Source organism: Schistocerca americana, chromosome X (genome assembly GCF_021461395.2).
Source record: "Schistocerca americana isolate TAMUIC-IGC-003095 chromosome X, iqSchAmer2.1, whole genome shotgun sequence".
NCBI classification, from domain to species: Eukaryota; Metazoa; Arthropoda; class Insecta; order Orthoptera; family Acrididae; genus Schistocerca; species Schistocerca americana.
The window spans coordinates 143,992,242-144,008,869 of record NC_060130.1 but is presented as its reverse complement, the minus strand read 5'-3'; the positions used below and the strand labels follow the sequence as shown (position 1 = coordinate 144,008,869).

The following is a 16,628-nucleotide window of genomic DNA, read 5'->3' as shown; positions in this document are numbered from 1 at the left end:
ACAATGCTCCGTTACCTGGGTAGCGACTTCACCAGGTCCACCCAGCATACCGGAGTGAAAACATACCATTGATTGCTGCAGTCCATCCGTTACTACATTCGCCACAGTCTCCTGCGCGGCCTGAATCCATTACAGAGAGTGACTTATGTCAAGATATAGGTGGCACCTAAATTGATTCATGCCGCCCAAGTACTCTCTCTCTCTCTCTACAATTGATCCTGGGATGTCGACTCCAATAGGCCCTTCGGTACTTCTGCTGGCACCATCTTAAAAATCGGATACGAGATCCTCACCCTTCTATCTGCAAAGGGTGGTCCCAGTGTTGTCCACGCCGGGGCAAGGGCCACTGCATTATATGTAAACACTATGCTGAGATACCGACGGGAACCTTCGCCATCCCTTACGCAATTCATCTTGGAAATCTGTCCACCGGACTCACCTGCCCCATCAATCATCGTAGTGCACACTGCTCCTTCGCTATCTCACATTTCCAGCTAGTTCGTCGAACTTAGTTACATACACCACGCTCTTTCAACAACGCGCACACCGCCGGCGAAGAATTTTTATAAGTTGTCGATGCACAACCCGTGCAACGAGTTGGAGGCACAACACTGGAACGTCCAATGGTCAACGGTGTGGAAGACTGTCCATGAACCTTCCCTTGCGCCTGAGCGTTTTGGTACCACGAAGTCAATGGCAAATTTCCCAATAACGAATACATCGAATCGGTCTGGCTGCATCGCCACTTTGCACAAGTTGTCTATGCGAGGACACTGAGGAGCACCACCTTACATTCACTACAAAACGCAGTATCTCGTTCCTAATCCAATGTGTATATTGAACTTATTTTCTTATTTTTTAATTATTTTTTCTTTCATTCCTGAATTCAAATTTTAGTTCCTGTGTTTGCCTGCCAGAGATATCGTGGGCCACCGTACCACTCTATCCCTTCCAAGGAACGTCCTGATGCGCTGACCCACTCTTGTGTCGTCGATGTAAGTTAAAAAATACAAAAAATAAGATAAAATAAAAATAACAATAAAACAAAGTTATATTAAATTAAAAAATTAAAAAATCAATTTTTGTCGTTACCTTGACCTAATTCCTTTCCCGTCACATTCGTTGCAGCAGGTGAGGGGTGGGGACGTGGCGGCCAGACCCCGGGTTGCGACCGCTGCCCGCTTCGTCCTCCTGTCCTCCCTGTTACGACTCATTTTGCTGTTGTCAGGTATAAAAGAAATGCTGGAGCAATTGCCCGCGAAGGCAAAGGACCCAAGTTCGAATCTCGAAAAAGAATTTTAGAAATTGGATTGAGCACTTACTCGCGAAAGGCAAAAGACTAGAGTTTGAGTCTCGGTCCGGAACACAGTTTCAGTCTGCCAAGAAGTTTGATAAACCCCATACTAATACTCACAAACGCCGCAGATACTTGCAGTGCCGTATGTGGAGTTTAGCTCATCTCATTTCTCTCGTCTGGCTGTGTTCCTCCTCCCTGTATATTCTCTTAACGAGTGGAATTAGCTGAGTGGCAGATAACGCCAAGTGCGGCCTCCCACCTGCGCAACCCAATCCCTGTCGTGTAGGTCTGCCCTCTTCACTTTGAGTCGAGCAGGTGGTGAGGTACGCCGTCTGAGAGGTAGGAAACAGTTAACGCCTATTGTCACGTCTACTTTGCGTGATTGGAACTGGAACTGTTGTACGGCTGTCGGACGAAACTTCCACCGTGGTCTTCGAAGGCACTTCACCTCGGCGCTCAAGCTATACAAAAGGCGGATTGTCTCGGAATTCTACAAGTGGTGTATATATAAGTAAGCAGATGCATGATGCTTTGGGGGAAAAGCGAGATAGAGAATAACTTACGGCCTCATAAATGTGCTTTCTGTCTCTGTTCCATACCACACGCTTCGACCATTGCCCACCCTAGCAGCTGCAACATTGAGATCAGCTCCGGATTTAGCCTTTTCCTATGTAATTTTTTATGCTGTGAAAAACTATCGTCGTCGCTTCTTAAAGTAATACTTGACATATTTGCTGTAGTCAGATAGCGTTACCATACGTAAAGTGACGCCAGACGTTGTACACGTACGCTGTACAAGACACAAGAGACGCGAGCTGCCGGCCGGGTGGCAGAGCGGTTCTAGGCGCTACAGTCTGGATCCGCGCGACTGCTATGGTCGCAGGTTCAAATCCTGCCTCGGGCATGGTTGTGTGTGATGTCTAGGTTAGTTAGGTTTAATTAGTTCTAAGTTCAAGGGGACTGATGACCTTAGAAGGTAAGTCCCATAGTGCTCAGAGCCATTAGACGCGAGCTTCGGATAAACGCGCCAGAATGACACTGTTGGCTGGTATACTGCTCCTTCCCACTGCGCATCGCTCCGCCGCCTAAGCACTATAGTGCTCATCACTTCAAGGGCACCAGCCATGTAACTGAACATCTAAAAGACCTCCGTTTCATACGATCACAACTACTAATCGTCGTTAAAGACTTTCCACATAACCCGGTAAGCTGAATGTAGAATTCATTTCCAATAGTTCGGAAGCAGGGTGACTATTGGTGTCTTGTTTTATGTGAAACTATGTAACGTGTATCGGCGCTCTAATTAACCCAGAAGATGTCCTGTAGGATTCGTACTTGGTTTTGAAATAGCTAATCCGAAAATTCACTTGATTTTCTTCCATTTGCAATGGCCCCTGCTTTTTTGCACTGGAGCCTTGTAGATACAGAATGGGTATCCTACGGGGATGCTAAAACAGCGCGGCGTGGCACTGCAGCCGTGGTATTCAGTAAATGCACCTGACGACCATTAGGAGGAAAAGAAACTCGGCGATAAGGGACTGAAGACCACGCGATGTTGACCGGCCGTGGGTATATTCTGTACCGATAGCGGGCTGAGGAACATGTGGCCAGCGCACCACTCTCCCAGCCGCTGTCAGCTTTCCGGGCCGTAGAGCCGCTACTTGTAATTGAACCGGGTCCTCCACGTGGCAACAGGTATGTTGACCAAATGCGGACCAATATTAGTAACGGCACCCAGTATTAATAACGGCTCACACAGTACCCTAGTAGAGGAGCACATCTTTATCCGCGAAGGGATGTTCAGATATTAAGCGTGAACACAGCGCGAAATTGATAGGAATGACGGCCTGGATCTTGTTCGTGAGAGCCTGTTCCTGAATATTCTGGTTTTCAGTGGTCCCTAAGTAGCAATACGTATTTAACCTTTCGAAACTTCATCATTTTTGTCGACTTGTATTCTAATTCATCGTATAATTCTTTCCCTACAACTGGCTGTTTGCTCTCGCCATAGCTGATGTGCAGATCAATCCCCTGAGCCGGTTAATCATAAAAGATAAGTAGATATACAGCGATTTATTTTATTTTATTTTATTTATTTTTATTTTTATTTATTTATTTTTTTTTTTTTTTTTTTGTGAAAGGACACTGAATTCTTCAGCATAAAACAAGATTTTATGGCAGTCATTAATGAACGGGAAACATTGCCTTCTTATTCCTTTCTTCACCACAAGGTTACCTACCGAGCGTCAAAACGAATTTCTGGAAGCCTTTCTCCATTCAAACTAACCTAGACATCGGACAACGAAACAGATCAATATGTCACCACAATTATGGTTTCGTATTCCCATTCCTTGGCTTCGTCCACTCGCAACGAATTTATCGGCGTCCGACCTAGCCCATACCTCGGATTATGTTACAGATCAGTATTGAAGAAATGAAAAGACATCTTTAAACGTTTGACACTAAGGCTGCTAATTGCACTCTAAGACAAAGAAATAGACGCACCACAAAGAAATTATCCGAATGGAACGGAAATCAGTAGATGTTAAGCACGTGTACTGGCAAACAAGTGATCATAATCTCAGAAAGAAAATGGAGGATTTAGTCAAGAGAAAGAGCTTCACAAATTGAGCAAGTCAAGAACGCGTTGAGCCACTGCTAGTCATTATGCAAGCAGTAATTCGGATTGGCATTAAATTTCTGGATTCCCTCCTGGGAATGGGACTGGGTCCTGAGAGCTGTCCACTAGGCGTGCATATACACAGTCATACAGAAAGCAGAGCAAAAGCTCTCCGGATGTGGAGGTGACTGGATACAGTCGAGTGCATTGCTACACTCCTGGAAATGGAAAAAAGAACACATTGACACCGGTGTGTCAGACCCACCATACTTGCTCCGGACACTGCGAGAGGGCTGTACAAGCAATGATCACACGCACGGCACAGCGGACACACCAGGAACCGCGGTGTTGGCCGTCGAATGGCGCTAGCTGCGCAGCATTTGTGCACCGCCGCCGTCAGTGTCAGCCAGTTTGCCGTGGCATACGGAGCTCCATCGCAGTCTTTAACACTGGTAGCACGCCGCGACAGCGTGGACGTGAACCGTATGTGCAGTTGACGGACTTTGAGCGAGGGCGTATAGTGGGCATGCGGGAGGCCGGGTGGACGTACCGCCGAATTGCTCAACACGTGGGGCGTGAGGTCTCCACAGTACATCGATGTTGTCGCCAGTGGTCGGCGGAAGGTGCACGTGCCCGTCGACCTAGGACCGGACCGCAGCGACGCACGGATGCACGCCAAGAACGTAGGATCCTACGCAGTGCCGTAGGGGACCGCACCGCCACTTCCCAGCAAATTAGGGACACTGTTGCTCCTGGGGTGTCGGCGAGGACCATTCGCAACCGTCTCCATGAAGCTGGGCTACGGTCCCGCACACCGTTAGGCCGTCTTCCGCTCACGCCCCAACATCGTGCAGCCCGCCTCCAGTGGTGTCGCGACAGGCGTGAATGGAGGGACGAATGGAGACGTGTCGTCTTCAACGATGAGAGTGCTTCTGCCTTGGTGCCAATGATGGTCGTATGCGTGTTTGGCGCCGTGCAGGTGAGCGCCACAATCAGGACTGCATACGACCGAGGCACACAGGGCCAACACCCGGCATCATGGTGTGGGGAGTGATCTCCTACACTGGCCGTACACCACTGGTGATCGTCGAGGGGACACTGAATAGTGCACGGTACATCCAAACCGTCATCGAACCCATCGTTCTACCATTCCTAGACCGGCAAGGGAACTTGCTGTTCCAACAGGACAATGCACGTCCGCATGTATCCCGTGCCACCCAACGTGCTCTAGAAGGTGTAAGTCAACTACCCTGGCCAGCAAGATCTCCGGATCTGTCCCCCATTGAGCATGTTTGGGACTGGATGAAGCGTCGTCTCACGCGGTCTGCACGTCCAGCACGAACGCTGGTCCAACTGAGGCGCCAGGTGGAAATGGCATGGCAAGCCGTTCCACAGGACTACATCCAGCATCTCTACGATCGTCTCCATGGGAGAATAGCAGCCTGCATTGCTGCGAAAGGTGGATATACACTGTACTAGTGCCGACATTGTGCATGCTCTGTTGCCTGTGTCTATGTGCCTGTGGTTCTGTCAGTGTGATCATGTGATGTACCTGACCCCAGGAATGTGTCAATAAAGTTTCCCCTTCCTGGGACAATGAATTCATGGTGTTCTTATTTCAATTTCCAGGAGTGTATATTACACGTCCCGATCAATGCATTTGGGCTAGGTTGTAGCAGCTGTGCTACATTTACAATCAATGTTATGTCATGAACACATATATAGATCTGACCTCAAATCGATAGAACTGCGAAAAATTACGAGGGAATAGGTATAAATTGATCGAATATAGAACCTAATGCGGTGAAATTGAGGAAGTACTTTGCTATTTTCTGGTTCGCGCCTAACAATTTGTATATGGCACCAAGTATGCTGCAATAGGAGGAATCCGGGAAAAGGTGGACATGGAAACGAAGGGAATAACGGAGGCAGTCAATATTTTCTCATCAAGGAAGCATTATACTGTATGTCTATTGAGGTACCAGTGATTCCGGATGAAGCAGTTACGTGACATATCCTTAGTTCTACTCGTATACAGCAACGTGTTCTGTATGTGTTTTAAAGCACTGTATACTTGCGATCGTTAACGGTAAACCTGTCGGTCATCGGAGGACTTCCATCTCATGTGTGAAGAAACTTGACACACTCCTCTAATGGAGCTTTCATTTATGTGATCACCCTTGTCGCATCTTGGGTGTAAAACCGAGACTTCAGGGTCATAACTAACTTAGCGGTAAGAGCTTGTGATGCGCTGCAATGCCTGTGTACACATTTGCCCGACTGATGTGCTGTTTACGGAGTTAGTGACGGACTGACCTGTAATTTTCAGATGTCGGACGCTGCTGCTATGCGTTTATCTGTTTCCTTGTAGGATGTATCCCCAACTACTAACTATAATTTCATGTAGGCCTGATGCAGGCATCGTATAATATCTGAACCGTGATCGGATGTGAACAGTGGACACTATTTGTCTCCGCAAAGCTATATTGTGCTCATATCATGCAAAGCAAATGTTTTACGATTCGATAAGATAGTTCAGCGTAGAGAAACTGTGAAGGAGGATGTATGTCTGATAGGCTGGAAAGGTATTCGATTTAACATTATTGCCCGTTTTAGTCGTAGGAGTGTGTGTGTTTATGTTCTCTATCTTACCAATACCTTAGAGGTACAGATCTTAGACTCTAGAACAATAATTTAGAGTTGATAGCTCCGATGATTTAGGTAAAAATGTGTCCAACTCAGAGAGAGAGAGAGAGAGAGAGAGAGAGAGAGAGAGAGAGAGAGAGAGAGGGAGAGAGAGCGCAGACGATCTTGTGTCATCACGCCACTTCACAGTAGCGCCCTCTAAAAATGGTTCAAATGGCTCTGAGCACTATGGGACTCAACTGCTGAGGTCATTAGTCCCCTAGAACTTAGAACTAGTTAAACCTAACTAACCTAAGGACATCACAAACATCCATGCCCGAGGCAGGATTCGAACCTGCGACCGTAGCGGTCGTGCGGTTCCAGACTGTAGCGCCTTTAACCGCACGGCTACTTCGGCCGGCAGTAGCGCCCTCTGGTTGGCACGATATGAACTAAGTCAGTTGCGCTATGGAACTCGTGGTGAACACAGTGGGTGCCGTCATCTTGAATACTGGTACTTGTATCATGATCTGACGTCACGGTGGCGCTCTCTGGTGGCGACGATATGAACTAAGCCAGTTGGAGTCCAGACCCAGTGACGAACACACATGCTTGAAAATAGTTAAGTAATAAAGACAAGTCCTTTTTTCCCGCCATTTTCCTAGGTGTGACGCATTATCATCTTGGAATTTGAACTTCCTGCCATTTTCTGGGGGAGAGGGGGGGTTATGTTTGTGGAGGTAGCCCAATTGACCTTATTTCCGCCAAAATTCAAACTTCCCGCCAAAATCAGCCATCTTGATTGACATCATAGGGGGTGTGTCTGTGGCATCCAGGCCGCCATCTTGGATAAAGGTACCTTGGGCCAGTACCCCTGTTGTTCCAATTCTATCATGACAAATTATGTCCAGCTGGTGTGTTAGATCATCAAAATCCCGAGATGGTTGGAGAGCCGTGTCTATAATACTTCAAAAGTTCTCAATTGGAGAGAGATCCGACGACGAGATGTCCGGCGGCCTTGATGGCCAAGGGAGGGCTTTGCAAGCACAAAGACAAGCAGGGGAAACTCTCACCGCTTTCGGTCAGGCATTATCGTGCCGAAATGGAAGCCCATGATGGCTTGCCACGAATGATAATAAAACGGGGAATAGAATATCGGCAACGTACCGCTGTGGTGAAAGGGTGCTGTGGGCGACAGTCAGGATTGTATCCCACCACTGTCCGTGGCGTCTCAAGACACGTCTTCAGCCTGGAATCTTAGTGACTGGAGTAGAATTGTCTTCAGTGATGAATCCTGCTTTGAATTAAGCACCAATGACCAGCGAAGACATATCTGTAGATGCCCCGGATTGCGGTGGGATACCATCTTGACTCGCCCAATGTATGGCCAGACAACCAGGAGTGATGATCTGGGATGTCATTTCTTTTCATAGCAGGACCCCTTTGGTTGCCATCCACGGCTCGTTACAGCACAGCGGTACGTCGACGATATTCTACGCCCCGTTTTGTTGTCAATCATGACAAACCATCCTGGGTTTACATTTCAGCAAGATAATGCCCTCACGCACACAGCAAGAGTTTCAACTGTTTGTCTTCGTGCTTACCAAACCCTACCTTGGACAGCAAGGTCGTTGGATGTCTGCTCGGTCGAGGACGTTTGGAGCATTATGTGTAGGCCCCTCCAACTAGTTCTGGATCTGTCTATCTAACGTGCTAGTTGGACAGAATTTGGTACAGTAGCCCTCAGGAAGACACCCAACAACCCTATCAATCAATGCCAAGCCGAATAATTGCTTGCGCAAGGGCCAGAGGTGGACCACCACGTTATTGACTTGCTCAGTTTCTCAAGCTCTTACTCTTGAATAAATCATCCTATTTTTCTGGAAGTTGTAATCATTTGTTTGTCAGTGCATGTACATCTACCGATTTCCGTCCCATTCCAATAATACCTTCGTGGTGCGTAGTTTATCTGTCTTAGAATGTATTTATTGGCTGATTGGTTCCCGGATTTTTCCATTTTTACAAGTCACGTATTTTGTATTTGGGATATGTTTGATGGGGACAGTTGTGTTTATGTCATCACACTTAAATATAACTCAGATCTGTGTTTAAAGGATATCACAGTGGTAATTACATCTTGCTGTAGTATGTTATGTATGAGCATAAAGTATATTTTTCTTAATTGTGTACCTTCATTATCCAGCATGATCGGATTAGATAACGCTCGAAAATGAACATCCTGCAGTAAGGTGTAGGTACAATTGTGACATCCTTTAAGCATAGATCTGAGCAACATTTAAGTGTGGTAAGAAAGAACTGTCCACATCGAACCTACACCAAATACAAAATACGTCGCTTTTGAAAAGGGGAAAAGTCCGGAACTAGTCGGCCAATAAATAAACAAATTTGCTGTTGAACATTTAAAAATATTTTTCTTCTATATTTAATAGCTGCAAGACATGAAGGATTGAAAACCTTTACAGATAGGCATGTCACCACAATCTAAGTCCGAAAAAAATAATACAGACGAAAAGAAATATATTTCCTGTAGTCTATTCCCTATCTTTTTCCACACGTATGAAGTCACCTGTCACGGCACCAGTACTTCACAGGGCAAAGCAGTCCCGGTAAACTACAGTAGTAAAGTTTCCGTGCTGCAAGTGACAAACGCGTGCTGTGTATGTTCCAGGCGACGGAATGGCGCCTACTTCAACTCTCTGGGAGCACGCCAGCGAGTCCGCTACGCCTGTCGCACCTGCTCTTCGCAAGACTGTCAGCAGAGGTGAGTACAGGATTCGCTAAAATACTACTACTGCCTTATACAAAAAGGTACGGCCAAGGTACACACAAAGAAAGAAAATATGTTATGTGGACATGTGTCCGAAAACGCTTACTTTCCATGTTAGAGCTCATTTTATTACTTCTCTTCAAATCACATTAATCATGGAATGGAAACACACAGCAACAGAACGTATCAGCGTGACTTCAAACACTTTGTTACAGGAAATGTTCAAAATGTCCTCCGTTAGCGAGGATACATGCATCCACCCTCCGTCGCATGGAATCCCTGATGCGCTGATGTAGCCCTGGAGAATGGCGTATTGTATCACAGCCGTCCACAGTACGAGCACGAAGAGTCTCTACATTTGGTACTGGTGTTGCGTAGACAAGAACTTTAAAATGCCCCCATAAATGAAAGTCAAGAGGGTTGAGGTCAGGAGAGCGTGGAGGGCATGGAATTGGTCCGCCTCTACCAATCCATCAGTCACCGAATCTGTTGTTGAGAAGCGTACTAACACTTCGACTGAAATGTGCAGGAGCTCCATCGTGCATGAACCACATGTTGTGTCGTACTTGTAAAGCCACATGTTCTAGCAGCACAGGTAGAGTATCCTGTATGAAATCATGATAACGTGTTCCATTGAGCGTAGGTGGAAGAACATGGGGCCCAATCAAGACATCAACAACAATGCCTGCCCCAACGTTCACAGAAAATCTGTGTTGATGACGTGATTGCACAATTGCATGCGGATTCTCGTCAGCCCACACATGTTGATTGTGAAAATTTACAATTTGATCATCAGAATCGAGGAAGTACAGTACATACTGACGAAACTAAAATGAGCTCTAACATGGAAATTAAGCGTTTCCGGACACATGTCCACATAACATCTTTTCTTTATTTGTGTGTGAGGAATGTTTCCTGAAAGTTTGGCCGTACCTTTTTGTAACACCCTGTATATTCTAAAAGGGAACAGCTGAGGCTTATAAAAGTAAATTTAACATAGCGCTTGTAGGGCGGCCTTCGGATGTCGTGTTAGGTCTTAACAGAAAACAGTTTCATTGAAACTGCTTTCACCTAGCACAAAATGTTTCCCTGTACAATATGTTCTCGTGTGGCTACATTTCAGTTCCAGTTTTCACCCATTTATCTCCGAGGACGAGGTGAAAAATAATGCCTCCGAATTTTTTATTCTGTTCTCAATATTGGTTGAGGTATTACATGTCATGCATATGTCGGCCGACTTTCGCGCTTCGCTGACAGAAGTTTCACCCTCTGCCACTACAGCGCTCCAACATGGCCATGTCGGTGCATGAAAAACTGAAAGCACGAATTCGAAGAGTTCATCTACAAATGGGACACCGACTCCTTCACTATGATAATGCCAGACCACACATGAGCATTGTGACATCCGCAACAAACCGACACCATGTGTTCGCTGTCATCGATCGTCCTCCATAGAGCCCGACTTGGCTCCATCCGATTTTCATCTACTTCCTAAACTTAAAGAACACCGTCAAGGACTTTAATTTGATAGTCATGAAGCCGTGAAAGCAGAGGTGAGGATTTGACTCTGTCAGAAAATCCAACATTCTACAGTGACGGTATGAACAAACTGGTCTCTCTTTGGGAGAAATGTATTCGTCGCCAGTGTGACTATATTGAGAAATAAACATCACGCCCTCGTATTTCTTTGTGGTGTCGTATTATCCTCTCCACCTCTGAGGCCTCGCGATTCGAGGCGCCATTTATGGATTGCGCGGTCTCTCTGGCTGGTGGTTCGAGTCGTCCTTTGGGCATGGGTCTGTGTGTTGTTCTTAGTATAATGTGAGGACACACCCATCCAGCCCCGTCCCTGTTCCCATTCTGGCACTACACAGCTGTCATTCCACCACCACAACCTTTTCCACTACTCCCCGCCTCTCCCCACTCTCCCCTGCCCTCAGTCTAGCCTGCAGCACTTCACTCCCCGCCACTCCCACCCCCACCCCCATGCGTTAAAGGAGTTTTGAAGGTAGCCGCTCTATACAGGGTGGTCAAAATAATGATGGTCCGGAAAATAATTATAAGACTAACGCAGAATTGATCCTTCTTAATGGAGAGGAGAACTACCCATCACAGAAAATGCTAGAAAGCACGATTTCGATGCGCCAGTCGGTTGCTATCACGTGTCTGCCAATCCTCATCTTCAGCGTTCTCTTTCCCGAATACTTCACAGCGTCATTGCGTTAGGGTGAGTGAGAGAAACAGGCGTGTTTGCCGACCAGTTGAATGCAACAAATGGCTCTGAGCACTATGGGACTTAACTTCTGAGGTCATCAGTCCCCTAGAACTTAGAACTACTTAAACCTAACTAACCTAAAGACATCACACACATCCATGCCCGAGGCAGAATACGAACCTGCGACCGTAGCGGTCGCGCAGCTCCAGACTGTAGCGCTTAGAACCGCTCGGCTGAATGAGACACAAAACGTTAATCACGGTAGAAACATAGTGCGTTCATTGTCCAGTTTTAAGTGAAGCATAATTCGTGGTAAACGCCTTTGCACAAGAGGTTTTCGACAAAACCTGCAACAAAGTGTGCAACGCAAAAGTTAGTGGCAGAACTGCGCGGAGTGGACTCCGTTACTATCCGAAGAGAGTTCCAAGAGTTGTTGCAAACACTTTCCGTGCCAGTTACCTTTTGCGCATCCTGTACGTATTTGGTTCCATCGCTTAAAAATCAACAAAAATTATTTGTTTTCGACAGTGCGGTCTACTCCTTTTTCAACAGCAAAGAAATGGGCGACTGAATTAAAATATGTTCGCACATTTCTTGGATGTCTCACAGGCTCGGTGGGCCACATCTTTTATACATTGCTGGCCATTCAAAATGCAACACAAAGAAGGACCGGAGATGTCACAGCCAAGTTAATTTGCGAGGTAACACGTTGCACAAAGATCACACGATTGAAAGTACAGTGAGGAAGGTGAAGAAATCAGTGTTGAGTATTGCCGCTATTGCTGGCCATAATCGCAGCTACACGCCTCGGCACTGAATCAAAGAGGCTTTGGATGTGTTGTTTGGGTGTACTAGTCCACGCTACTTCCGCATATTGCCAGCGTTGATCTGGTACAGCAACGGGTGGAGTATCCCAAACCAGTTGTTCCGCGGTCATGGGCCAGATGTTTCCAATAAGCGAAAGATCGTCAGAACAGTGTGGCCAAGGCAACAATGCAGTCCGATGGGCGACGAAGTAATCTTGAACACTGCGTGCCACATGTGGTCGATTATCCTGTCGCAATGTGGTCGTCGGCAAATCTGAAGGTCTGGAAGGACAACAGGCTCCAGCACTTCAAAGTAGTAACGATGGCAGATTAGTGTACTGGCAATGCGTACTGGGGGAGGGGGGGGGGGAGGGGGAAAAGTGGGGTGTGGAATCCAGCACCACCCCAAACCATAATATCGGATGCAGGACCGGTGTGGCGATGCATAAGGCAACAGTTCAATAGTCTCTGATGACAGTGTCTCCAGACTCTAATCCCACCATGATGATGGTGCAGACAGAATCGGGATTCGTCGCTAGAAACAGTATCGTTCCACTCGGTTGACCATGTCCGTCGCTCATCGCACCATTGCTGGCGCTAACGCCTGTGGCATTAACTAAGTACTGAACGCAGTGGACAGTCCAGCTGCAAACGACGTCAAGTGGCACGCGCGGACACTGCTTGTTGTGCAACAGGTCGAATTTGTTGTAATATGGTTTGTGATGTGGCAGAGCGATCCATCACCGCTGTGGACACAACATGCCTGTCATCACGTGTAGTGGTGCAACGAGATGGGTGCAATCGGTCCCGTAGGTTCGTCGTTCCCTCCTGCATCCGGCGGTTACAGATCACAATTGCTCAATTTCGTCCGACACGATTTGTCTGAAGGATAATCTGCAATCCCTATAGGCAATTTTCTTTCTCGGTCGAACGCCGAAACGTGTTTGAAAGACGCTCGCTGTTTTCTACAAGGCATACTGAAGCTGCTTACGCAGAACAACCGCACGAAAGAACAATTCCGTTACGCCCAAACAGCCGTCTGCTCCCCCTTTATACAGCGCTAGCAGATGGCGCCCGTGATGTGCGCCTGCGCTGAAATGCTAATTGTGAGCATCTCTCGTCGCCGTAAACGCATGCTGCCGATTTCACCTGATTTGGATGCTTCTCTCTGGGTGTTGCATTTTGTGTGGCCAGCAGTTGATACTGTGAGAATGCCGGAACCAAACACAGGAACAGATTAAAAAGACTTAAGACTATTACTTTGCACCTATTTTGGTGGTGTACACGTTAAGTGAGATCTATATATTTTCTCACATGGTGACACGTGATACTGATTTTTAATTGTTTCTGTGTTATTTTGTTCTGTATTTGTACTACCTTGCTTTGTAATTATTTGTAAGGCATGTTTAGCTTTTGTAATCAGGGCCAATGTGCGTTAGCGTTAGAAATAACTTACTGTGTACTGCAATCTATATCGGTATAAAATAGCATTCTTCAGATCCTTCTCGGGTGTGAACCTCATGAAGGACGTAGCGATACTGCCAATGTATATAAAACGGTCGAGAGGTTAATATTGTACGATTATAGATTTAAGGGAACATAAGCATATCACAAGGAAGATAAAGGGCATTTTACATGGATAGTTAATTAGGACATTTCTAGAACGTCAGTTTGGCATTTGTTGAATGCTAACCAAAAGTAATGCACATTCACTGCCGCCCCCACCACGTCCACAAAGGGCTTGCTTTTTCTGACGCCCTTGCGCTGCCGAAACAAGCCATTCGCCTACAATTATATTTTCAATTTGTTACATATAGAATAGCAGCCATTGTGACCTAAAATAGTCAGTGCTCGAAACAGTTAAGATTTCCGGAGGTGCGCTCAAATTTACTCATTCCGTACACTTTTTACTGTCAAAAGGTATACAAACGGACGAAGTTGTGACGTGTAATGGCATCAAAATACCGCCATGCAGTTGTGTGATCCAGCCTGATAGTGATGACAGGACTCCTAAATGGCGGTAAATGTTGCTCAGCATACTAACTGAATACAGAGGGTACTGCGTTGGCACGTTACTCAGCAAAATCAGTGCTTACTAGCACTTGAAGTCATTTGAAAGCACCGAACGACAGGTCAGTACGTGCTCAGGTCTTCGAACTGTGCAGTAGTCAGATACACTGAAGCGCCAAGGAAATTGGTATAGACATACGTATTCAAATACAGAGATATGTAGACAGGCAGAATATGGCGCTGCGGTCGGCAACGCCTGTATAAGACAAGTCCCTGGCGCAGTTGTTAGATCGGTTATAGCTGCTCCAGTGGCAGGTTATCAAGATTTAAGTGAGTTTGAACACACGAGCGATGGGGCACAGATCTCCGGGGTAGCGATGAAGTGGGGATTTTCCCTTACGACCGTTTCGTGAGTGTACCGTGAATATCAGGAAACCGTTAGAACATCAAATCTCCGACATCGCTGCGGCCAGAAAAAGATCCTGCAAGAACGGGACCGACGACGATTGAAGAGAATCTTTCCACGCGACGGAAGTGCAACCCTTCCTCAAATTGCTGCAGATTTTGATGCTGGACCATCAACAAGTGTAAGCGTGCGAACCATTCAACGAAACGTCATCGATCTGGGCTTTCGGAGCTGAAGGCCCAATCGTGTATCCTTGATGACTGCACGACACAAAGCTTTACGTATCGCCTGGGCCCGTCAACAACGACATCGGACTGTTGATACCTGAAAACATATTGCCTGGTCGGACGAGTCTCGTTTCAAATTGTATATAGCGGATGGACGTGTGGTGACAACCTCACGAATCCATGGACCCTGCATGCCAGCAGGGGACTGTTCAAGATGGCGGACGCTCTGTAATTGTCTGGAGCGAGTGCAGTTGGAGTGATATTAGACCCCTGGTACGTCTAGATACGACTATGACAGGTGACACGTTCGTAAGCATCCTGTCTGATCACCTGCATCCATTCATGTCCATTGTGCATTCCGTCGGACTTGGACAATTCCAGTAGGACAATGCGAAACCCCTCAGATCCAAAATTGCTACAGAGTAGTTCCAGAAACACTCTTCTGAGTTTAAAAACTTCCACTGGCCACCAAACTCCCCACACATTATCATTGTCGAGCATATCTGTGATGTCTTGCAACGTTCTGTTCAGAAAAAAATCTCCACCCCCTCGTACTCTTCCGGATTTATGGACAGCCCTGCAGGATTCATGGTGTCAATTCCCTCCAGCACTACGTCAGACATTAGTCGAGACCATGTCACGTCGTGTTGCTGCACTTCTGTGTGCTCGCGGGTGCCCACACGCTATTAGGCAAGTGTGCCAGTTTCTTTGACTCTTCAGTATGTATCAGATACTTCAATATTACAGTGATCGTAGCTGCGCTGTGAGCTTGTCTGATTTCCACGAGAAAGATTTGGGTTTGATCCCAGATACTACCGAGGACTTTTCCATAGCGGAAGACTGGAGAAGGGTACACCTAGCCTACTGATGCTGTTGACGAGCTAACTGAAGGGAAAGTAGCGACTCTGGATCACGGCGTGCTTATAATATGCCCTTCCATACTGACACAATTAGCAAAGGAAGACACAGCGGTCAGTCTGTCGGCTGTGTGGAGTATCAAACCTCGCGGGCAGAGTTGCAGTATATTGTTGGCTCCAGTAAGCACATCTAGGCGTCAGTGATGCTTCGTTTACCAGGCCTGAAGAGGTTGATACTGTTTAGTGGTATCTCAATTAGGGGAGGGAAAAGTGTGTGGAACGTTGTCAAACTGAATTGGAAAAACTGATGTGGCTTTATGAGTTAAGTAGGTTGTCATCTGGTCTCAGTTATCGCCTCGAAAAAATAAAGCTATGTAGTTATTTATTTTTTTCGTTTGCAAGAACACACTAGCAGTCACGGTGCAGATTCAAGTACACGCGCCACAGTTACGTAGCATTCCTGTAAGGGAGGACAAACAAAATGGCGCACGCCGCTTACAAAGTGGAGTTCGACCAGTAATTCGTTTTCGGCAGCAGCGGAAATGTTGCAGCTATGGTAGGCCAATCCGGATGACTTTTGCAATCTGGATTTTCCAGACACAACTGAACATTTCCGCTGCACTTTAACCTGCTCAAAATGGATTGTTACAGCGATGCTCCCCTTCAGGTGCACAAAACGAATTACTGCACAATACTCCAGTTACACAGCCCGCCTCCACAGTGGAGTCGTGAGCGCGGCAGAGTGCATGCGGGGGACCTGAGTAAGATTCCCGGCAG

The 16,628-nt window shown here is 46.7% G+C and overlaps 1 protein-coding gene across 1 annotated transcript in view; it reads left to right on the top strand.

Annotated features, from left to right (window-relative positions):
- LOC124555869 overlaps positions 1-16,628 on the top strand; it is a 223,344-nt gene that overhangs the window by 95,656 nt on the left and 111,060 nt on the right. The window contains exon 4 of the mRNA XM_047129932.1: positions 9,232-9,324. Coding sequence (XP_046985888.1) covers positions 9,232-9,324 — 93 coding nt within the window. The remainder of the gene's footprint in view (positions 1-9,231; positions 9,325-16,628) is intronic.